Source organism: Buteo buteo, chromosome Z (assembly GCF_964188355.1).
Source record: "Buteo buteo chromosome Z, bButBut1.hap1.1, whole genome shotgun sequence".
In the NCBI taxonomy this organism is placed as follows: Eukaryota; Metazoa; Chordata; class Aves; order Accipitriformes; family Accipitridae; genus Buteo; species Buteo buteo.
Window position 1 is genome coordinate 1,341,116 of NC_134204.1, and position 23,498 is coordinate 1,364,613.

Sequence of the window (23,498 nt, forward strand, 5' to 3'; positions counted from 1 at the left end):
TTCATCGTGGTACACGTGAAACGATGCTCTGAACCAGAAGCCCTTGCCAGACCAGTCCTCTGGTGGACAAAGGCTTGGACCATGTTAGGTTTCCTCCAGTTATCCCTTTGCTCTTTACTTCTGGAGAAGCTAAACTTCCCATGTCCTTGTCCGAATCGCAGCCCTCTGTGCAAGCGGGCATGGGTGGGGGAGACGAATGTGCAGGGTGGGAAGGCTGGGAGGTTTATAGGGGTCGAGGCCGGGCAGGACTGCCAGGCCGCCGGTGGTGTCACCAGCTGCCCTGCCGCTGAAGCAGAAGGGCTTGTCGGAGACGAGCACGGTGTCCAGAAGACGCCCGCTCTGTGTGCAGGAGTCAAGTGCTGGGAAGGAACCACCATTTTCCTTGGCATCTTTTCCCAATGCAAACACATTACAACATTTTTGGGGAGGTTAAGCAAATGTATTGATTTTGACTGTAGTATATTACCTTTCTTCTTTGGAAAGTCATCTTAAATAATTTGACCAAGTCCACCGACGAGCATGTGGAACGTTTTCCTTTCACTCTGGTCTTGCACAACTGGTCCTATTTGCTGTATAGGCAAATTCAGGAATGGAGCACTTGTCTTCTCTGAAATATGTTCTAAGTATTCATGAAAGATAAAAAGTCATCAATTTAAGCATTTTTATGCTCTTGTGTGTTAAAATATTTTCCAAGTTTGTTACAGTATTTTGGAATTACAGTAATGCAATTCTATTTCAGAGCCAGAAAGACAATTCTATCAATAAATTTTTTTTTTTGCACTTATGCACATGAAATGACTGTTCTTCAAGAATTATCTTTGGCTTGATATGTAGTTTATTTAGATCCTTTACAAAGAATATGGCCTAGCACTGAGTTAAATAAAAGTTAAAGAAACATAATTCTGTGTTTCTTGCTCTGAAGCTGATAGATAAAGGCCAGATTTTTCACAGACACGCTTTCAAGTACAGGCTTCTTGCTCAGCACCTGTATTACTACATTCGTTAAGTGTCATGATTTTGATTGTGCTGCTTCTCTGAATGTTGCTGTTTTAAACATGAAATATGATTTATTCTGAATTAAGGGAACACAAATACTAAAGATGAAGTTTTAGTCTTGATTGAAATCAAATGGAAAACTCCCACAGAAGTAGAATTTCACCCTTGTCTTCTCATAGCAAGGAGGTTTAGCTGATAAAAACAAACCAAATTTGCCCCTTCTGCTCACTTTACTATTTGAACATCTGAAAAAAAAAATCATATATATATGTGTATGCTTCTCCTATTTACTCTCATGAGCATAGTGGTACAAATACACAAATGAAATAACCTGACGTGTGCTGGGATGATGGTGTTGGAAGGGTGGAGTGAAGTTTAGGTTCTTGGAGTGCACCACGAAACACCATGGTGGAGAAAGCAACGTTCCTAATCAAGTTTGCTACAAAATTAACAAGATCCACCACTGCGCTCTTTTTTCTTCTATTATCTCACCTAGTTGCTAGACTACTGTTACTGTGTGTAACACCAGGTACATAATTCTTTTTACATGGCTTTTTCATATGTATCATCTTTCAAACGGCATACCTTGTTCTGCATCACTGCAACACTAAGAACTAAGTAAGTTCTTAGTTACTTTTGCTAGTCTGTCTTCTCTTTTTTCTTTTTTTCTCTTCCCTCCCCCCCCAAACTTTCTACGAGCAAAATGCCTGTGATATCCATCTTGCTGTTTACCAGAGTAAAGCATGAGAATATAATTTCCTATCCTGTGATCTTAAGATTTTATGTATGTGCCCAAATTTGTTATTGGAGGTGGTGGGAGGTTCAAACAAAATTATATTCCAGAGTCATCTAGTTTATTGTCCTGTGTTATTGCTACAGTCTTGGATGATTTCCCAAGTATTTGTTTGGATTATTCCTGCAAAGAAGAGTTTGTTTTGGTTTTTTTTGTGGGTTGGGTGTTTTTCCAGAAAAAATACTACTTTTCTAATTCTAAAGGTTCTGGGAGCACTTCAAGGGTTTCAGTGAAACTTTCTTTGGTAAAAGTGCAAGGGACTGGGCATTATAACCAAGGTCAAGTGCCCTTACATGGTGCCTCCAGTTTATGCATCACAGCTCCTTAAAATAAAGTAGTTGTTGGCCTGAGAGAGTCACACAGCTTGTCAGAGCTAGTGGCCTACCGTGAAAATAATTTGAAATCACATATATTAGGCAGTAAGTTGCCCTTTAGGTCACCTAATTCTAAACTTTTTTCCTTTTCTGGAGATGGGAGGTGTGTATTAAGCACCGTTATTCATTTGAGATCTTGAGCATGGTGGCTGTTTAAAGACACCAAATATTGAGCTGATGCTTCTCTAAAGCACAGGTGGTGGTGGAGGTATAATAGTGATTGCCTGTGTGCTAGAGTGCTCAGACCTCAACATTTGTGGTGGACCACGATGGTATCTGCTGTGCTTTTGCTGAACTCAGTCCCGTCTGTATTTGGGCACGTTTGGAGTGTACTTAGCTGATGGGGAGCACCGGGAGGTCTGGGCAGAGCGTGAGCCTCACTGCTGGAGGGTCTCAGAGCTTCACGCCCTGCTCAGGGGCTCCCAGGGCATCCCTCCTTTTTTTTTTTAGTTGTCAAGGGAACCCTAGTGCAAGAAGCAGAACCCTGCAGGCTGCTGAAAAGTACTTTTAGGGTTAGGTGGCTTTCTAGAACTTGTTCCTCTGCATAAGTGCAGCTTTTGGCCCCAAAATCAGTGCTCTGGATTTCTCCCTGCATCCTTAAGCATCAGCAGTCTCTCTGAAGTTGCAGTACCTTCCAACACGGGGGTGTAAACAATGTGGATTGCAATTCCTTTTTCCCCAGATCATTAATAGAGGTATCATGATTTGAATCCAGTCAGTCTTGCTCTACAGCACTGAACATCTTTTCTAGATTCAGTTGAATATGCTTTTCCAGGTTCTTTGCTTAAAATGGTCAGAGTGGTTTGACTCCATTTAAATGCCAGTTTTACTTTTTTTAGATAGAATTTCTCAGATGCTGAGTGAAGCTTTAGTTATTTAAATCACACTGTATTAATCACGTATGAATTGCGTTCTGAAAAACTGACCAAATCTTCCATGATGATTTGCTTTTTGTAATGTCACATTGCCTAATGCTTGTGATTAAGTGAGGTTAATTTACAGGAGCCAGATTCTGGAGAAAATTACATATGTGTTCAAGTTTATGCACTCTGGGATAAATCCAAGCTCTGAGAATAAGTCACTGGAGAATTTTGCATTGACTTTGGTGTCATTAGGGTTTCACTGTCCTAATTACCTAACTGGCAGTACTTACAGGGTACATAATAAATTTCCGGAATTAGGTTTAGGAGCTTACAAACCTTCTTGCAATATCTGTCATACTAAATTATTAGTAAACTAGGCTAGATTAACTAGGTAGTAATTAGTGAGGGTTTTTTCTTTTCTACCAAGGGAGAAATGCTGTTGATTTGAGGGCTGGTTAGAGGGGGACAGAAGAGAGCTGGCTTTTGACTGCTGATAGCTCACTGGATCACACTAAGACAAGACTTGTAAACAAGATGAAAAGAGACAAGGAGCACGCATGCAAGGTGCAGACGCCCATCTGTTCATCGAGCACTCCAGTGTCATACCCCACCACATAACCCCTTCATGGCCACAGGCACACGGAACAGTTGAGAGCTCCATGCACGGCATAACCCATCACACGGGTGCTGAACCCGCTCCGGTGACACTCCGAATCTGCTCACGGGCTGAAGAAGAAGTTGTGCCTCTCTGAGGGTTTGTAGGCAGTTGCTGCCTTCTGCGTGGGGATAGCGGGGGTAGTGGGAGACAGCTGTGGTACCAACGCAGCAACAGCGGGAAGGCTTTGGCCAGCTCCGCTTCCATTGAAAAAATATTTTCCAGCAAATTCACAAATGCAATAAAACCGTACTTTATTATTTGTTCTTTATAACTGTTTATATCCAAGAACAATTTTCATCTTGCTAAGCTCTCCGTTTCCCAGCTGAAGATCTAGGGTATTTTTGAAAATGCGTCTTTTTCCCCAGCCAGAGCTTGCATTTTTATAGAGCTTCATGATACGTGTTTTAGTCTGAGTTCCTTCCTTTTGTCTGTAGCTGAGATAAAGAATTAGTAGTTTAAAACAATAACTACATGTTCCACTATGATCAAGGAATTAGATAATCTGGCATGTTTGCTTAAGGGGTCTGTATCTTGGGGCTTTTATAGGGCAGTATTAAAGCCCTGAGCCTTCTTATTATGCCAATACCCAGAAGATTGCTTTAATGAGAAGTAAAGGGCCTTTTTCCAATTACAAGGGAATAACTGTATTAAGTTCCTGTGTTATGTCAACCTGCTTTGATTTGATTACTGCGAAAGAAATGGATTTATCTGTCAGTGTTACTTAATTAAGCCTTCTCATTGATGTTTTGCAGAGTAATATAGTGTAGTTTGCACATTTAAGTCTAAATACAAAGAAAATTGGTCGAAAGCTAAGACGTGACCCCTGAAGATAAGGCACAAGAGCCATTGCTTGTCATTTTCTGATCAGAGTCCAGAACTTTTAACTGTGGTGGAAGACCTTGAGCATTATGTGGGCTGAGATTAAAGCAAGGTAAAGGTCAAGGAGTTTTCAGCCAAAATTGAGATGGCTGAATATTTTGGAGTCTAGGCAAATCTTACAGAATTATTCTGTGAGGTTAGTCTCCTAATCTCTACGTGATATAATACGCTTGGGTATATAGAACGATGCCTGCATATCTTTAACATCGGTCTTCCCCTGATGTATCCCCAAAAGCTGTCCCTCTCCCTGCCCAGGGGTGTCCTTTGTGTTCGGCGGTGCTCGCCTCTGTCTAGGCAGGACTTTTTCTCCAGGTTAGTCTTGTGTGTGCCCAGGGACTTGATCTGGGATGTTTGCAGAGACAAGGAATACCTCAGCCCTGAGGTGTGTGTTGTTCCTGTGTTATTTTGAGCACCTGATAGTGCCCTCTGATCATTGGTACGCTTGGCTCAAGGGAGAGGTAGGGATAACGCAGCAAAGAGTACCAGAAAGGACAGCCGGGCAGGAATTCAGCTCACCACAAAAACATATGTTTAACTGTAAGCACACAAATAGTTCCTTTCACATCCCTGGGGCTGTCCAGCGGTTGGCCATGAAGCCAGTATTTCCGTGTGCTGCTAGAAAGTACTGGGCACCTGCGGGAGTGTGGTGCCCCTTCCCTTTGCCTGAAAAAAAAGGATTTTGAAGAGCATGACTCGGAAGCAGCACCACGAGTGGGTTAAATCACGTGTATCAGCCCAGCATATGTTGAAGGGACGATAGTGGACTCTCAGCTGGAGCTGGGTGGTGGGCTTTCAAAGGAAAGAGCTCGGCAGCCGAGTGCACCCCTTGCCCGGGCTGGTGTGGGGATGCCGCCTTCCCTCTCCACTGTCCCTCCTCGGCACCGAGTGCAGGAGAAGGATTATTGCTCAAAACGTAGCCCTGAAATGTGTTATTTTAGGTGACGTATTAGAGTGCCCAAGACGACGGCATCTGTATTCTTAAAATATAAATAAAAATGCACAGTATAGCAGTCTGAAAACCTTTATTGGCATGTAAATCTTGCTCCTAGCGCTGGCCACGAGCCAGCGTAAGGGGCCTTGACAGCATGCATTATTTTAGGTTAGCTGACTTTTACAGCAAATAAGTATGTTAATAAATGAAATTTCTAACAGGCAGCTATGCGAATAACACCTCCTTGTTAATGAAAGCAGAGCTCCCCAGGTGATGCCCCGCGCAGGGCCCTTCCCTGGTGTCGCTCTGTCCTTTGCCCTCTGTTTTACGCACACGCGAGTGGGCTCGTGGGTCTGCATGGCAGAGCGGAGAGTGGGATGGGGATGGGGCCGTGCCTGCAGGTGCTGGGTTTGTCACCTCTCTGGAGGTGGGCTCAGAGCTCTCGCCCGGTCCCCCAGGCGCTATTCCTGAGGGCTGAGCTCTTCTGCTCGCTGATGGATTTTGGAAGCTATGCTCGAGGGTGGGACGATGCCCATCAAAGTCAATGGGATAATATCTGCTGATTTTTAGCAGGCAATGGATCGGGGCTCTACAGAGTTAATTGCCTGTTACATAACACAAATGATTTTAAAAAATATGCCTAATTAACCTAATAGAATGGTTGATCTGATCTGTCAGGTAAATGATACACATTTTCTTTCTTTTTCTGGAGCTTAATTAAATATTTACCTAAGAGTGTCTTGTGCTATTAACATGTTCATCCGTTATTGAGATAATAGGAATTGTAATTGGGGGAAAGTATTAAACTATAGAAACGTGTGGGGGTTTTGTTTGGGTTTTTTTGGTCTTGGAAGTCAACCAGATTTGGTCACAGCACCCGTATTTTAAAGCGCTAATGACCATATCTGTTTCTCAGACGACCAAAGTTCCCACCAGCCCTAGAGGTCTGCATGAACCAACGCACAGGTGGGAAGGGAGCTGCTCGTGTGCGTGGTCTTCGGCAGCGCTCTGAGAAAGTTTCTCTAGCCAGCAAGACCCAATACATGTTTTTCCAATTAGATTAAAGCTACTGTTTGTGCATGGCAAAAGGCAAGCAATGTTATTATTTCATTAGGATGCTAGTGGGTACACAGGAGTAAGTTGGTAAATAGCACTGAAATGTGCAATAATACTGTTATAAATCAATGTCAATCAAATTTCCTGATATTTAACATACTGTAAGTAAAAAAAAAAAAGTAATGGATTTAAGCAGTATGGTCTAGTCCATCAATGTACTAAAGGATGTGCTTAACGTTAAGCATGAGTGATCTCATTTACTTGAATTAACACGAGAGTGAACTATGATTTCAGTGGAATTATTCACAGGCTTCCATTAAACCTGTGCGCAAGTGCCTCGCTGAACTGGTGTTATGTTTAGCCATTAAGTTTTTAGCCAAGTGGAAAGTCTCAGGAGGCTCCCAACTCATTTTAGTAAAGGTTTTGTGATGGCAGCGGTTGTGCAAGCATATCCCAGCATACTTGAGTGCACTGCAGAAGATCTTTAGCTTTCAGTGTCAGCGGTCCCTGGCCAAGTCGGGTTCCTCGGTTTCTCCTGGGCCTTGGTGCAACCTCAGAAGTAGCGTGGCCAGCTTGGAGGTGCACGTTGCTGCTTGGGGTACCCGAGAGGGACAGCCCCGTGCAGATGGGGTGTCTTTGGAAGAAGTTACTGCATGGGTCTTTTTGGTGGTGTGGGGTTTGCCTTTTTTTTTTTTTTTTTAAGCTCCACATTTGGAAGACCATTCAAAGTTACAAGGAAGTTTTAATAACAATAAACTGGGTTAATGGACAATACTGGGAAAGACTTGGGGAAAGTGGAATGAAAATAGTTCCATCAGAGAAGAAATGTTGGGAATTGTGAAATGTGGAGAGCATTCATATGCAAAATGTGTCTATGACCTGGTTTTTGTCAATGAAAATGCAGTGTTGCAGTCCAGCTAGCCTCTTTTATCCAGTGATCTGGAAGCACACTGCAGTGGCTGACTAGCGAAGCTCACCTCGCATTCCTGGGGTGACTATCAAGCTGTCCCTTTGGTGCACGGATGAAATGCACAAAAAAAAATGGCAGGCTGAAACAATTCTGTGTCTTGTTGCAAAGTTAAGAGGAACTTGTAGAAGTCCTGGTTCTTTGGTCTGTATCCTAAATGGCAGGTTTCACCATGTCCTAGCACATATGCAATGGGACGAGTTATTCCTAGAGACACCCTCTCAAACGGGGAAAATGGTTAAAAACACCCTGAAATGGACTGTCTGAAATTACTGGAGTGTCTCCCACCCAATGGTTGCAGTGAATTCTCTATCAAATGATAGAGGACAAGACAGAAATACCCCCTCTGTGCTTGGCTTTAGGAATGTGCTTTTCTCTTCTTGAGATACAAGTATGTGCGTAAATGCTTTTCTGCAGCAGAAGCCTAGATGAGGTGCTGAGAGGTACATTTACCCCAAACATGCCTTACTTTAACTTCTAGGTTTCATCTGTTTTATCATGTTTTATTTTTACTGTTTGACAATACCTATTTTTGTGCTGGAGATTTTGATAGGATTTTAACTGGTACAGTGCAGTCACTTTTTAAAGTGTTAAGAAACACTGAGCCGCTGAAGTAATTTTTATGCTCAAACCTCAGGTTCCTGAGGGTCCAGTTCATTTCTGCTGTGAATTTAAATGAGTTAATTTAAGCAGTGGGTCAGAAGCCACTACCATCGTAGTAGCCCTGTGCCTGATTCTTAATTAAAGGCAACAGGAGATTAATTTGAAACATTAATTTAAAAGTGCCTATACAAAAGGAAAGAATTATTGCAATAAAGCCTAAAGAACTTTTTTGTCCCTAGATGTAGAAGACAGAACTAGCTCAGGGTCCTGGGGGAATACAGGACATCCTAGTCCATCCAGGGTAAGTATATCTAATCTTTTTCCCCCAAACCAGACTTCCTGCATATGTAAATTTACAATCTTAAATATGAGTTTTACACCTGATTGCGTAGAAAAATGGGCATGCAAACTTGGCTGTAGCCTGTCTTCTCTTTAAAATTGCCTTTTTTTTAACATTCAAACCTGATCCTGTGATTGAATTTGGCACCTGCTCTGCTACTTCTAACAGGTAGCGAGAATATTAATTAACCATTTTTTCTTGCTAGGCCCTACCAACTGCTGCCACCACCCAGAGCGCGGGTGGAGCAGAGATGTTGCCAAGCGTTTTGTTTTCCGCAGCTGGATTTTTAGGGATTGTGGCTGTCGCCAAACCTGGGGAGTGGGCCAGTGCCCCCGCCGTGGGCAGCGCTCGTCCCCGTGCAGGGGCTTGCCGGCCACTCCACGGCCACCCCAGGGCCCGAGCTCAGGGCGGCGAAGCTGGAGAGGGGCCGCCGGCTCCGTCCCACCGTGCCAGCCGTGCCCCTGCCCTTCCCGCGGTGTACCTCAGCCGCTCCGTGCCTCCAGTGAGGGGCTTCCAAACCCTTCTCCTCAGGCGGGGGCTGGGTGTTTCGGCACGTCCCCCCCTACTGCTGGCACCATCCGAGCTCCAGGGCAGGTAGCCTGGCTGCCGGCTACTTGCCCACCTCCCTGCCCACCTCTGCTCCGAACGCTGCTGAGGATGGGGCAAGGACAGTCTCCTGTGCTCCCCACGTAAGAGTGGGAGCCGCCGCCGGGGAATGCGGACACCGAGCCGCTGTCTGGCACGGCGATGCTCAGCGTTCGCTGAGATTTGCGAGACAGCTGGACTCAGTCATTCCGATTGTGGCTGTGGACGGTTATCCAAATTCTTTAGACACCTCAGGATCGGGATGCCGGTTACTTCGGTAGGGAAGAAATGCTATTTCCAGCAGAGCAGCTGCGCCCCGAGCAGCACAGTGCGGGCAGCCCTGCCGATGGTCCCCCCCGAGCTGCCCCGGCAGCCCCGCTCCCCAGCCGGAGCATCGCGGCGTTGCTCGTCCTCGGCGCTGGGCACGGCTTGTGCTTCAGTACCAAGATGATTATTTCTGTTTACTTCCTGCAAACGCATGAAGTACACTTACGCTGGGCAAAAAGTGGCTTTGCTCTTACTTATGCCCTTATTTAAACAGTTTGTTTAAATTGCTTTTTAATTGTTTTCTAATTAACGTGAAGGATCGGGGCTCGCAAGCAGCATTGCCGGGAGCTCCGTGCCCTCGAGTGTCTGTCTGGCGAGGAGAAATGCGGTTGCCCTGCTCGTCCTCGGTCCGTCCTTTCCCCTCGGGGCAGGTCCTGCCCCCGGCGGACGTTACGCCAGCTGAGGTTTTCAGCCGATGTCCGCAGCGCTGCACCGCACTGCGGGCAGCCGAGGGGGGTCCCCCGTTTACGGTGTGGCGGGGGGACCCTGGCGCTGCCGCCGAGGGAGGGAAGCCTGACACCTTTTCTTATTCCGTCCTGCTTAGCATCCATTACGTCATTACTGCTCACATCTGTCAGTTTTATTTTTATCCCTTTTTTTTTACTTGACACTTGTATTGCTTCCGAGGGAAAGATGTTTTGAAAAGTAAATTCTAAATTTGCACACACAATTATTTATGCATGCAAAAACTTGAATGTGAGCGTACAATTAAGTTTTGAGATATAAAGAAAAGAGCACGAGCCTGGGAGTTTCTGGAGTTTCAATCAAGACTGTGCATTAACTTTCAGTGTTATTCTGCAAACAGCCTGACCTCTCTCTCTTTCCTTCTTTGTAAAATGGTGATGGTATTTCCATGTTGGGAGAATTAGTTTCTCGTGAGTTCTTCTAAACCGAAGAAACAAAACATTACATAACTGGTGTGCTTGGCCAATGTTTGTAGTTAAATTTAAGATTTTGCTAATCGAGTGGCTGAAAGCAGAAGTTTCCACCAAAACTGTTTCAAAAATTAAGGGCCTGATCCTGGCAAGATTTTTATACGTCCTTGACTCTGTGGGTAGCGTCTGATGCTGTTGATCCTCAGAGAAGTACTGAGAGGTAACAAGGCAGCGCAGCGTGCGGGCCAGGAGGGGGTCGCTGCCGCTCACTAGCCACGCGTAGAATTGCACACCCAAAGGATGAGTGCAGGTTATTTTTTCAGTGAGAAGTAACTTTCCACACCCACTGTGAAAAAAATTCTAATTTTTTTTTATAGTCCAGTGTATGTATATAGCAGTGAGGTGATTAAGGTGGCAAATTTCTACATATAAATAGAATTAAAAAGCAAAATGTTAAAAGTAGTATTTCTTTGCTGTTCTTGCATATGTTATGGGCAAGAAGGCTTTTATGCTAAGAGAGGGCTTTTTGCTGAATTGCACAGCACGAAATTCCAGGAACCCTCGTCTCAGTCACCCATTCAGGATTATCCACACAGCAAACTGAAGTCAATTACTAATGAAATAAAAATTTGAAACAGCTTTAAAAATGTTCTGGAACACATCACTTCCAGCAGAATCAATAGGGGAAAACAATAAATGGAACAATATTACTTATAGTTGGCTTAAAACTTAGAAGGGAAACATGGACCTGTAGGTTTTGAAAAATGCTATTTAAACTTGTAAAATTTTGTTTTTTCCTGATTTGTTAACAGAACTATGGAGATGGGACTCACTATGATCATATGGCGAGCAGAGACCTTGGGTCGCATGACAATCTCTCTCCTCCCTTTGTCAATTCCAGAATACAAAGTAAGAAATCGAATTTCCTAACTTGACCGTGTTGTTGAAAGTGGAATAAGTGAACCAGAAATAAAATTCTGAGGGTTTAAATCCCTCATTCTCATTTTTGGGGTTGATCGTACTCGGCATAAGGGTGGGAACATGGATTATTTTTTTTTAAGCTGTCATGCAATTTCAAAAATGTACACCGATGATGTTTATTGAACAGACTATGTTTTCTTGCTGTGAGAGGGATAGTAACTGCAATATTTGCTGAAAGAGGTAAATGGTCGTTTTCTAAGGCTCAGCCTTTTGTTTTCAAAGAAGTGGCCAGTTGGCAGAGAAAATAAGGACGTGCTCTGAACAGGACTTTTAAAGTAGAAAAGGATTTCTGAAAATACGATAAATATATGTTCACAAAAGGGAACAGATAAATAACTGGTGAGGGACACTGAAGCCATTGTTTGTTTTGGAGCATGGTGGATCGCTGCCTGCTGGGACCTGTGAGCTGCAAACTCCTGGATTTCAGGCGAGGGTAGTTGCAGCCTATTCTGCTTTAGAGGAGTGAGATTTTGCCCAGGGCGTTTGGCAAGGACCCTCCTTCCACCCCACACCCCATGATAGAAAGTTTTGACACCCCTGAATAATCATTTAGCTTAGCAGCAAACACCAAAGCAGTATGAAGAGAGGCTATAATTATTTGTAAGTGAATGATAGCTACTTTCTTTAATTATGGTTGATAAATGAGTTTAGTTAAAGTAAATATATGATGTAAAAATATTAGTAATGCTTATGCTTGGCCAAGATCACACCCTTCTTCTGCAGTTGTCAATGAACTAACCAAATGCTTTGCTTTAAAGGATTGAATGCGAGCCAAAAAAAACATGGAGCTGTAACTGTGATATATCATTCTTCAGCTCTAATATATGTCCCTAAAATATGCCTTGTCTTTTAATATTGGGAAATATTTGTGAGTTGTTTAACATATGGGACAATGTTGGAGCTTGTAGTCATTTGTATGTATTCACGTACAAAACATGGTTACAACAGTTTTAAAGGGTCTAATATAAGCCAAAAAAAGCATGGAAATTTCAACACTCCCATCTTAACTCACGCCATGGGGCTTAGGTAGTGCGCAGAGACGCTTTGCAAATAGCCACACGCTTCTGTGAAACCCACTGGGCTGCGTGGTGCTTTCAAGTTTAACCTTTAATTTGAGTCTTTAGAACTTAAAAGTCTCTCTCTCTTCTCCCTGCCCTTGGGTCACAGAACAATCTCGTTCCTGACTCTGATTGTTTTTGCCAATCTTAGCGAAAGTACTGGTTTCACTTGGTTGAAGAAATAGTTGTTTTTATAAAAACACATTTGGAGGCACCCGGTTAAAGAATTAAGCCATGTAATACTCTGTTGAGGAACTTTGGAAGCCCTGATGTTTCCAGAAGGTCCCGCTCCTTGCCATCGGAGGGGTTTGCAGAGCCGCCGCTCACCCCGTCGCGGCTCTGCGGACCCGAACCAGCGGTGTCTGCTCCAGCCGCAGGCGTGAGCCGAGCAGCGTGGCAGCGTCCTCGCAGCGCGTGGTCCTGAAGCGCCCTGACGTTTTTTGGTTATTATGAGATTTGGTAATTTCAACTGGAAATAATACCAGTGATGCTCCTACACGCATAGATCAATGTGTGCGCGAGCGGACGGTGAGCGACTAACAGCTTTTGACAAGCGTGCTATTGCGCAATAACGTGTGCGTGCTGCCGGGGCAGTCAGCTGCCTCCCGCAACCCACGGCGTTTTGCATCCGTGCTTGGGTATAATTCTCTGGTAATTAGAGTGGACTCTTCTTAATTTGTCCCGTCGGCGCAGCCCTTTACTCCCCAGTTTTGCTCCGCTCCTGGGCGCGGAGCGGTAGTGCCGGAGGAGGAGGGCTGGCCGCTGGGCTGCGTGCGTGTTTCCCTCCCGCTCGGACACCTCCGAGGGCCGTGGCCGGGAGGTCTCTTTCTGTGCCGTGTGGGAATGGAAACCCTTAACCGGCACCAGGACAGGCGCTGTGGTTGCTCACCCTGCCTCTGTGGAGGACTGTCTGTGAAACAAAGACCACTGTCAGTCTGCGCTGGTCACGTCTGTATTTGTGATTTTAGGAGAAATCTAAATATTGTGGTGATGAACAATGCACAGTGCTGTTTACTCGGATGGAGGCTGCCTGGACTGCCAGCTCCCAACTCCTGTTACTCCAAATGTGTTTTGTCATTCCCCTTTTCCTGGCAGGTCTGCAAACTCCCCCAGGAAAGGTCCCCGTAAACTCTGGTGTTACGCAGCTGGCACCTGCAGAGCCACACTGTAGTTTTCTTTCCATGCTCCTCTTTCTCTTGGCAAGTGATAAAAAGCCTGACAATTATCCAGCTTGAACTGGTTTTATACTGGTGTATGCTGTTGACTTCAATGGAGTTGCTCCTGATTTGAGGTGGTTTTCCAGGCAGAAAAGACTTTGTTGTTACTGGGTAGAGCTATTACTGACCCTGTACCTGTGAACCACAAATGTTTGCAGGCAGCCTGTGCTTAAATGAGGGCTTATTGTATTTTATTTCTCAGATACTTGGTTTTTAAAATATATTTTTACATGGTCAGTGTCTACCAGGAAGCCTGCGCATTAGGCTTTGGAGCAAGCCCTGTGGGGAGGAGCAGAGAGAAGTCGCAGAGCTGCATGCATTACTCAGCTCCTCAAACTACTGCCTGCGTGTATTCAAACACAGCTTGCTTTGTGTGTGTCTGGAGTCCCGCTACCCTGCTAGGTATTTAGTGTTTTCTTAAGAGTATCTGAAGAGTAGTTACTTGGCCCAGCAATGAAATGTGCGTGGCCAGATAGCTGTGACGGGTTTGGCACATTGGGTGTTGCTTCTCATCACCTCTCCGGTTTCTAGGTGTGCACTTTGGGAATGTCTCTTATCCCACTACTTTGAATATCTTGCTAGTACATTAAATCATTTACCAATGTACAGTAACTTGCTTCTAAACCCCCTGTAGCTTAATGGAGCGTTCCACTGCAAGGATTAGATTGAGGTTTCAGGCACTGCTGAAGAAAGCTGCTGGCTTATGTGGTGACCTTTGAATCTCATCTGGGTTAGTGGTTGATATTTTGATTTGGTTACTGTGGTCATATTGTGACAGCTGCTGGTTCATTATAATTCAGTTCCTCTCCTCAGTTTGCCTACCAGGAATATTTAGGTTTGTGTTGCTTCAAAGTGCTCTAACCACCCTGAATTTAACCCAGCATGCCGCACAAGGTGGAGCGTTGTGAACGCTTTCGGTCACCAGCCGCTGTGTGCCGGACAAGCAGTCACGGCGGAGGGTATGGCAGGCAGAAACTTGCTGCAGGAGAAAACTTTCTCTGAGGTTTACAAGGCTGATTTAACCCAGTTTGTTGAATGTAGTAAAAATGAGAATAGAAAAGATCAAAAGCACTTTCCTTATTTTGTTGCACGGACAGTTTGTGTACTCCTTCCCTCTGTATGTAATAATTCTGGTGTTCACAGTAGTGATTTTATATGACTTCTTGAAAAAGTTCCTATACTACTAACTAGAAGACAGTATTTAATTTCTGATATTGCTTTGAGACTCTCTAAAAGGATGTAAGGTCACTGAATGTAGATCTCTTAATGGTTGTAGGAGTTGGTCGGTGACCTAATATGTGAAGACAAAATCTTTGCTTGTGTTTATTTTCTCTTTCTATTGCAAAACCCAAAATGAAGAGCAGATACAATGACTTACTCTTACTTCCCTCCCAGTTGTCTGCTTCAGATCAATGCGGCACTTCTTCGGGTTGTGCCCTTACATGATCACTTGCCTGACGTGCTTTTGGGAGGGCCGGCGCGTGTGTTTGCCAGCGACTGGCACTTGTATTGCAAAATAAATATTTTCCCCTCTGGTTTCATCCCTTTTCCTTTTAAAAATCTCCAAGTCGTAATTTTCCTCTTAGCATTGTTATTTTGGAGAAGGTGGCGTTTTCTCGCAGTTGGAGCGGCCGAGAGGTGCCGGTGCCAGCGCGGTACTGGGGGGCTGGGGCGGCGTGGGCTGCTGGCCGTGCCGGGGGTCCTGGGGACCCCGGCTCGGCTGCCGATCTGCAGCACGCTCTTGGCGAGTTCTTTAACGTCTTTATGCTCAAATGTGCCTTCCTCTTTATCGGAACGCACGCTATATATTTTGCAGGGATATTGTGAGATGTGATGAATTACTGTCTGGAAAACATCCTGAGTTCCTCGGATACTCCGTATACGTGCCAATTTTTAATATTATTTTTAATGCTATGATAGCGCTTGTCTCTGTACGAATATTGCTGTGGCGTTTGCTTTTAATCCGTACAGCTTTGATTCTGTTACTGTTATTATAAGTAGAACTGGAATTTTTGCAGATTAGTGAAGTTTACCCAACACAGCATTATAAGGCCTTGCTTTCAATTGCTAAACTGTAAACATTTGGGATGAAATTTTCCATGCTGTGTATCTGACTCAGCCTGATTATTATTTTTTTAACCTTCTGCAGAAATGATTTCAACATTTCCTAAAATGAGATTACATTTCATCCTGGCAGATTTTTGATTTTCTCAGTTAGTGTCTGGCACATCACGAACATTAATTCTTTTTCACACCACCTCTGTTATGTCAGGTGGCTTTGGTTCCCGTTTTGCAGCTGGAGAAGTGAAGGTATGTGAGGAACCATGAGGGAAGTGTCAAAAACTGTCCAGTAATTTTCAGTTGTAAATTTGAAATGCAAAAGAGTTTGATGGTCTCTCAGTTCTTGCATTCGGTGACACCCAAGGATGCCACCACTTGGGAAAATCGCAGTTGTGATGCTTCATATGGGTCATCCACATTATGGGAACACACACTCAGTAGCCACTTACTGATCTTAGTGGTGTCCCGTTTTTTTCTTACTGTTTCCTAAAGCCTTTTCAGGGCAATGCACTATTGAAAGAGCCTGGCAACTTATGGTGGATAGAAAACAAAGGAACTACTATTATATTTGGAAAAAAGTAAATTCTATATGACATACAGAAAGACAGACATGACAAGTTTTTAAAAAAGCAGTCAAAAGTGAATTTTCAGGAATCACAAGCAGAACTGTGTTTTCCAGAAAAATCTGTGACTGTCTGACCAGCTACAACATTAACTAAGACGTGTTTTAACAACAGAAAATCTGACTGTAACAACTAAAAAGGTCAGGAAAGGCCTTCAGAAACCAAAGAACTGGAAATCCCGGACTCCAGTTTTCATTCGAAGTATTTTACATTCGTGCAGCTGACACAACCCAGCACCTGCAGTGTTGGGAGAAGTCACGGAATGGACGATGCATGACAGGCGAGCGCTTCCAGAGGGGGAGAGCCTTATCTCACTGAGTGCTTTCCCAACTGCTCAGCACCAGGTATTCCCCAGCCAGGTGGGAAATGTTAGGAGTGATATGACCGTACTCATTTCCACCTGGAAATGAGGCACTTTGGGGTGGACGCAGTAGGGATCCCGCTGCAGTACTGCTGGGGAGGGGATAGGTGCTGGTGTCCGAGTTTCTTATCAAGCACGATGACTGCCACGTCCCCAAAGTGGGGTCCCCCTGAAGTGGGGTGTGACTGGACTGCAAGAAGGCCCCTTTGACTTGGTCCTGTGGTTGTGTATGGAAAACGTGCTGGGGCCATGAGCAGCACTGCTATTTCTATAGGTGCCAGTTATGACCTGGAGAAGACAGGTCCCACCAGGCAGGACTGCTTCCCACGGCTGTGGTGCTCCACGCCGTGCCGGGGGGGTAGGAGGGGGAGCTTCGGGGCTGATTAGAGAAAGGTCTGAAAACCTGAATTCAGCTGCCAAGTTTGAACTATTTGGCTTGTTTGGCATGGCATGCCTCGAAATCTGCATCTGGCATCTTGGTTTTCTTGGTTCTATGTTTTTATTCACCACTGAACTCACTTAACTCCCCTTACAACCACTCAGGTAAATGCTGCATGGATATACATGCCCACCATCCTAACCCTTGTTCTTCCCATCCCCATGTGAGTACAGAAGGGAAGACCTAAGACAGGGTTTTCAACCTAAATCCAGGAAGAGTAATCTCTGGAGGTTTTTTGCCAAATCTAGTTTTGTTTCACAACCAAAATATCTCAATTTCAATGTCTCCAAACCTTAAAAATGGCCCTAATCTGGGAAGTAAATGTGCCCCCTTGCATATTGTGAGAGCAGGGCACTGTAAATGCATCTCCAAGAGCTGAATTACAAACCAGCAACTGATTTCAGACATGGTCCATTCCGCTCTTTAATGGACATGTATCTAAATTTACGTGTAAGTTAAGGCTCTGTGTTCCTTCCTCCCCTTACCCAGGAACAGCTGGACAGGATTTCTTCCAGCCTTTTTTTCTGGATTAGTTTCAGTGGTTTCTGCACAACAAAGTAGAAGTGCTTCTGGATAACCCTGAGCAACATTTTGAGTTTAACTATGCAGGGTGTCAAGGCTGAGACCTGAAGAGCTTAGATGTAGCATTTTAGCTTTCTAAGATAACGACAATGAAAATCACGTTATTTACTGTCAACTGGGGCCTTGAAAGATGCCTTAAAATGCTTTGTAGAAGAACTGGCTCACGTATGCATTCTTGTCGTGGAATATGCCTGCTGCTTCTCTTGTCTCACTTGCCTATGAACAAAATTAACAGAAAAAAAATCTGTGTTGAAAAGTATTTTGTAGATGTAGATATAAATATGTTACAGTTCCCAATCAGGAGTTAATATATTTTGCAGCAAGTCAATCTTGCAAGTGCTGGCAGTCAGGATTCTGAGTTTCAGCATTCAACCCCAGCCTCTCATACAGTCCTGAAGAAAAGAAATTACAAGGACATTTCCATTTATTTGGGGAACGAGCAGCAGATGTATAAATAGAAACTGTAGACTGTGGCAATTAATGTCTGCATACTGAGCAAAGAATTGAAATATTATTTTGTACTACATAGTTTTCAGTGAAGTTTACATTCCATTGTGTTTTGTTCTTAAACAAGTCCAAGCATTTTTAATAAGTTATTTTGTGTGACAGTTGTATTCTGCATAGCATGGCATAGACTAAAGCTGTGTGAAAAATTTGCATTGAACTGCAAATGTATTTGATCTGTATTTGGAGTACAAATTGTAAGTTTGCAAAATACTGCCTGAAGTTATCCTCCCTGTAGGCAGAAAGGAACATCCTAACATCCTCCTGCTAATAATCCAGCCCTCTCTTCTGCAGCGACCTTCTGCAGACCTGGAGGTTTTCGAGCCTGCCGTTGGCGTGGCCCTGGAGCGGGAATTGGGTCGTGCAGCATGGAGTTGCTGAGTTAAAACCATGGAGCGTCTGCAGGCATTGGATAATTGCTGCTCCCGGTGAAGCCGGCTGCAGGGCTGGCTCAGAAACCGCCGGCGGGATTCACCTAACCAAAGCGCAAACGGTACAGAGCTACGCAGGTTCAGCTGGGCTCCGAGGCTCTGGTTTTATCTGCTTGAGACACTGCATTTTTCTGCATTGCAAGCACATTAGTAGAGAAACGGCTTTTAAAGTAACATCCAGAAGGCGCTTTAATGGTTAATGAGCTTCTGCCCTTTATATAGATGAATGTAGTTTGGCTTTCAAATAAGCATTTGCTGCTGTTCTCCAGCTGAGCTGATATTAGTGGCAGAGGGAATTTGAGCTCACACCTGTTTGAGCATTAAAAGAAACCTGTAAGTGACTTCCTTAAAATATTCATAGAGAGGAAAAAATTAAATTTCTAGAAAACCTTACCCCACCAGGAAAACCATTGATAGGCATTTGAAAAGAAACAAAAAACCAAACCAAACAAAAAACACCCCAAGCCTCCAAAAAACCAACCACCACCAAAAAAAAAAAAAAAAGGATTTGCGAATTAGTTACAATCTTCCTGTTTTCCCCAGTTGTTTGTAGTCACATAATCAGTGAGCGTACACCTAAAGGTAGCGGCGTGCTTCTGGGGGACACGACTGGCCTGGATGTGGAATAGATTTGCATTACAGCTGGAAAGTATACATGTGGGAAAATCTGTGAGACAAAACAAATTTGTTGAATTACTAGGTCATTTACATAGCTGCTCCAGTCATGGTCCGTTAAACAGGCAAAAACAATGGTTTTGTTATGCTCTCTAGTTAAGGCACAGAATGTGTAAAACAATGCCGAGTTAGCTGGATAATTAATAATCATTTTGAGCCTGTATGTACCTTAGGTCTGAACTTCGCAGCGTATGAAGATGTTGAATCGAATAAGGCGTTAACTAAGTAAGATCAACTTATTTTGTTGTGTCTTGGTGTATTCTCCTACAAAAAAATAAAGCTGCAACCATTGGGGCTCAGGGGTGGTTGAGCCTTAATGGCAGTCTATATTCAAGCTCAGGCACAGGCAGAGCTTTGGCTGTGCATTGTTGGGCAAAACTAACTGCCGTCTGCATTTCTGCAACAGATTTCTTCTAAGGCTTTTCTGTATGTCTAAGGACATGTCCAGGAGAGAAAATTATCATTTCTTTCTGTAGGAAGATGTGATAGTCTTGGAGCAAAAAATAATTTTTACTTTTGTAGCTAAATTTTTAATTCTCTTTCTCGAGACTACTTCTGACAGTTTCTGTAATGACTTCTCTATTCTTGTCCCCAGCCTTCAGCCTCTAGTACTGCTCTGGATTTAGCACATTTGGTCAGATGCACTGAATATACAAAATCAAATATAGAACAGTTCCAATGAAAATGATAAAAAGGGTATGACAGGAGGGTACAGTAATTCTCTACAGCATCATGCCAATAGATACATCTTACCATATGGTCTGAATTAAGGACAGCACCAGTTCTCACACTATACAAGGCTGATAGTATACTAGGTCCATGCTTTGATCCTTGTACCATGTGAAATAAAAAGATATGGAGCATGCATTTAACAGGAACCATCAGTACTTTAATTAGATTATATTTCTTTTTAACTAAAATCAGAGTACTCTGATACATTTCTTCTTTCTGCAAACTTTTACTATGTGATTGTGGTCTTAAGCATATTCAATAGTTCTAAAAAGAGTACAGAATGAGAAGTGATGGAGAAGGATATTCTGGGAAGCAAACATGCTGACTAAATGTGGTAAAGAAGAAATTAGGCCAACGATCAAATATTAAAAAGAGTGGCATTGTGTGTGTGTGTGAGAATTATCCAGAAAAAGCACTTTTGATTAATTCTTGGATGAGGAAGCTATATAAACAGATCGGCAGGAATTTACTTACAAGCATTTTTAATTTGTTGTTTAAATACCTTTTAATTATGATATCTATATCAACATGTTCATATCCTTTCTACTACTTATATTTTCCTTTTTATATGTCACTAGAATTGAAGATGCCTGATTCTGGTTCATATTGCCAGCAAATTTTGTTTTTCCAAATATGCCTTGTAGGAGAATATTTTTTTTTTCCATGCTAAATCTTAACTTTCATGTAAATCTCATAGCTAGGGAATTGATTCCAAAGCTAGTTTTGGCTGAGATTACAAGTCTCCCATGGTATATGGGGCAGCACCCAGAAGGTAACTGAAAATCTGAAGAGAGAGCTTGTTTTAAGAACTCTTATATGGGGAGGTTTGCAGGCATCTATAGAAGTTGGCCCTATGGCTGTAATCTGCTTAATCATGCTGTATTTCAACTAGCAAAACAAAAACAATAAAGAAAGAGGAATGAAGAAACATGAAAAAATTAATGAAACTTTGGAGTAACTGCTGTTGACTGAGCATTAAAGTGGGCTTAAAGCCAGGACAATACTTGTAATAATTTTTAAAGCACTAAAGTACCTGCTGATAGTCAGGTGAGGTGTGCAAACAGAGCAGCTGTCATATTCTAAGTGTAGCTCACATTTAGCTTTGCATATAAGAACCTGTTTTCAGAGGGAATAGAAAGATGGTGCCCTGTAAATACACAACATCAAGGGCAATTGGTACCTACTGAAAAGTAAGTGTAGCAAGTATATTCTACACAGCTATGCTAAGAATAAATAATATGATGAAAAGCATACTAACATCCTAATACAGAAGAACAAGTATGGCCAGAAAATATCGTAAGAAAGGCAGGCAAGCAAGAATGTAAGATGAAACATCAAGTTCAGAGAACCTGTGGGATGAGGTTCAATGTTAAAAAATAATAATCTGAAAGCAAAGAGAGGGAAAGAAAGGAGCAACTGTACATGAGGTTAAGATAAATAATCATGAAAGATTATTGCAATGCATAAAGAAGAGGAGGTCAGTAAAGTAGATTTTAGGACCTCTTAGAGATGGAAAGGGTAATTTATTGACAGATGATGTAGACACTGCTAAAAAATAAATGGATTTTTCGCCTCAGTGTTCACAAAAGAGGATGAGGAACAGATGCCAGAATCAGATATAAATTTCCCAGGAGAGAGGCAAGAAATATTGAAGGAAATAGGGATTATTCCAGAATGGGTGGTCACACGGTGGGTGAGAACATCAGTAGATGGATTAAACTCTATAGAGGAGCTATCACAGAATTCTTAAATAAGAAAAGAGAAGGGGCTATTTCATGTTCATGGGGGGAAAAAAAACCCCAAACAAATAACTCCGCTCCATTCCTTAGTGTCCTCAGCTGTCCGCAGAGATAACCATGAAGGGAGCGCTGTGTTTCACCACAGTGGCATGATGCTTTTGTCCCATAAGTACTTTATCGACAGGTTCTGTGTGTGTCTCTTAGTTATTTTAAAATAATTTTAAGTACTTAAAATATATTTTACAATGAGGAGTCCAGTCTCCACGAAATGTACAGTCCTGTATGGAAGGGAGACTGAACTTGGGGCCATCCATAAGCAGTAGCTCAGTTGGGTCAGGAGAAAATTGTCTTCGAGGGAACCATCGCAGATCAACAAACTTAAGGTGAAGTGCTTCCAGATGGCTTCTGCTATATGGTGTGTTCTGCCTCCTCAAAGAAAATCATTGATATCTTTAGTTCTGCCAGAATAAACATATTCTTCATCTGATGGGAAGGTTGATATTGCATGGTCTGATGTTCACATCCAAAGGCAAGATACTTCAGGTCATACATCTGGGATGTTTTCATTGGAGTAGTCTATAGGAGTATATAAGACCAGCCCATATATGCCTCTGTTCTGTTGTTGCATTTACCCTCAGGCTCAGAGTTGATGCTCAGCCACTCTGGACCTGGGTCTATGAAGAACTAATATCCAGAGTTCTGATGCTCTTCTTTCTGAGCCTTTTAATGATCTCTGGAAGAATCATACTCTTGCTGGCTCGGTCTTCAGTGCGTGAACTTGAGTGAGCTTCACACTTTTATGAATGACTGAACTTAAATGTTAATTTAACAATGGAGTTTCATCTTGGTCATCTTGCCAGCCTCATCCTTGAGTCTCATGTTTCTTCAGAGGCATTTTGGCTTTCACAAATTTGATATCAAAGGTTCTCATGCCTCTTCCCAGTCCAGATTCATTAGTTTCTTGTACGCATTAGGTTTGGCTGTCTTCACAGGAATGATGTCTGAGTGACTGGCAGGCAGTAGTACTGAAGCCAGATGCAAAATGGGATGCTTGGTTTCCATTGAACAGGCAGATACCAAAACTGAGGGAGGTAACGGGTAGAATATTTAACACAGAGCTAAGCTGTTACAGGGCTGGGGACTTAAGATTTGTGGTCTTCCTCAGCATATACGTTAGAACAACATCAATGAAAATTTACCAATATTTGGAGGATTGTGCAAAAAACAGTGCAAACTGAAACTGAACTTAGGTTGTCCATCTGGCAGAGGAGATCTTTAACATTTGGATACCAAGCTGATTCAGCAAAACGCTTTATTTTTAAAACCTTGCAATACTTAAGAAATAGAATCCAGATCAAACAAGATTTCACATCCCCCAGGCAGAGGTTTCTCTCCAACACTTTGGACAGCTTTTGCAGAAGACCAAACCCTTTCTTCTGTCCCCTGAGTGGAGTCTCTTACCCTCTTCCCAAATGCAGCTGCCGGCAGATTTTCTCTGCTGGTGTCTCATCTCTGCAGCTGCAGGGCAAACGTTCTAGCGGAGAGGCAGTTCTGCCTTCATCTGATCTTCTTTCCTTGACCTACAGACTGGAGATGTGCTTTGTTTTTGCTGGTCATCCTGAGGAGACACACCTTCTGGTACCTCCACCCATACTGTTTGGTAGCATCTGAGATGATGAAGGCTAATATCTAAGGAATGGAAGTAGGTTTGGTAGGCTCATGGTTCTCATGAAAATTCTGTGACTAGATTTAACTAGACCTTCCTTTTAAGGCTCTTCTCCCAACTTCTACTGGAAAAGTGAAATATCTCATAGATGCACTGTAAGTTGGATAATGCTTTGTAACGCC

The 23,498-nt window shown here is 43.2% G+C and overlaps 1 protein-coding gene across 12 annotated transcripts in view; it reads left to right on the top strand.

Moving 5' to 3' along the window:
- Positions 1 to 23,498, top strand: part of TCF4 (transcription factor 4) — a 246,882-nt gene that overhangs the window by 71,016 nt on the left and 152,368 nt on the right. For 10 of the 12 annotated variants that reach the window (XM_075020177.1, XM_075020178.1, XM_075020175.1 and 7 more), the window contains 2 exons: positions 8,360 to 8,421; positions 11,060 to 11,156. The exons of the other annotated variants lie outside the window; for them this stretch is intronic. In XM_075020177.1, coding sequence (XP_074876278.1) covers positions 8,360 to 8,421; positions 11,060 to 11,156 — 159 coding nt within the window. The remainder of the gene's footprint in view (positions 1 to 8,359; positions 8,422 to 11,059; positions 11,157 to 23,498) is intronic. 12 annotated transcript variants of the gene reach the window in all.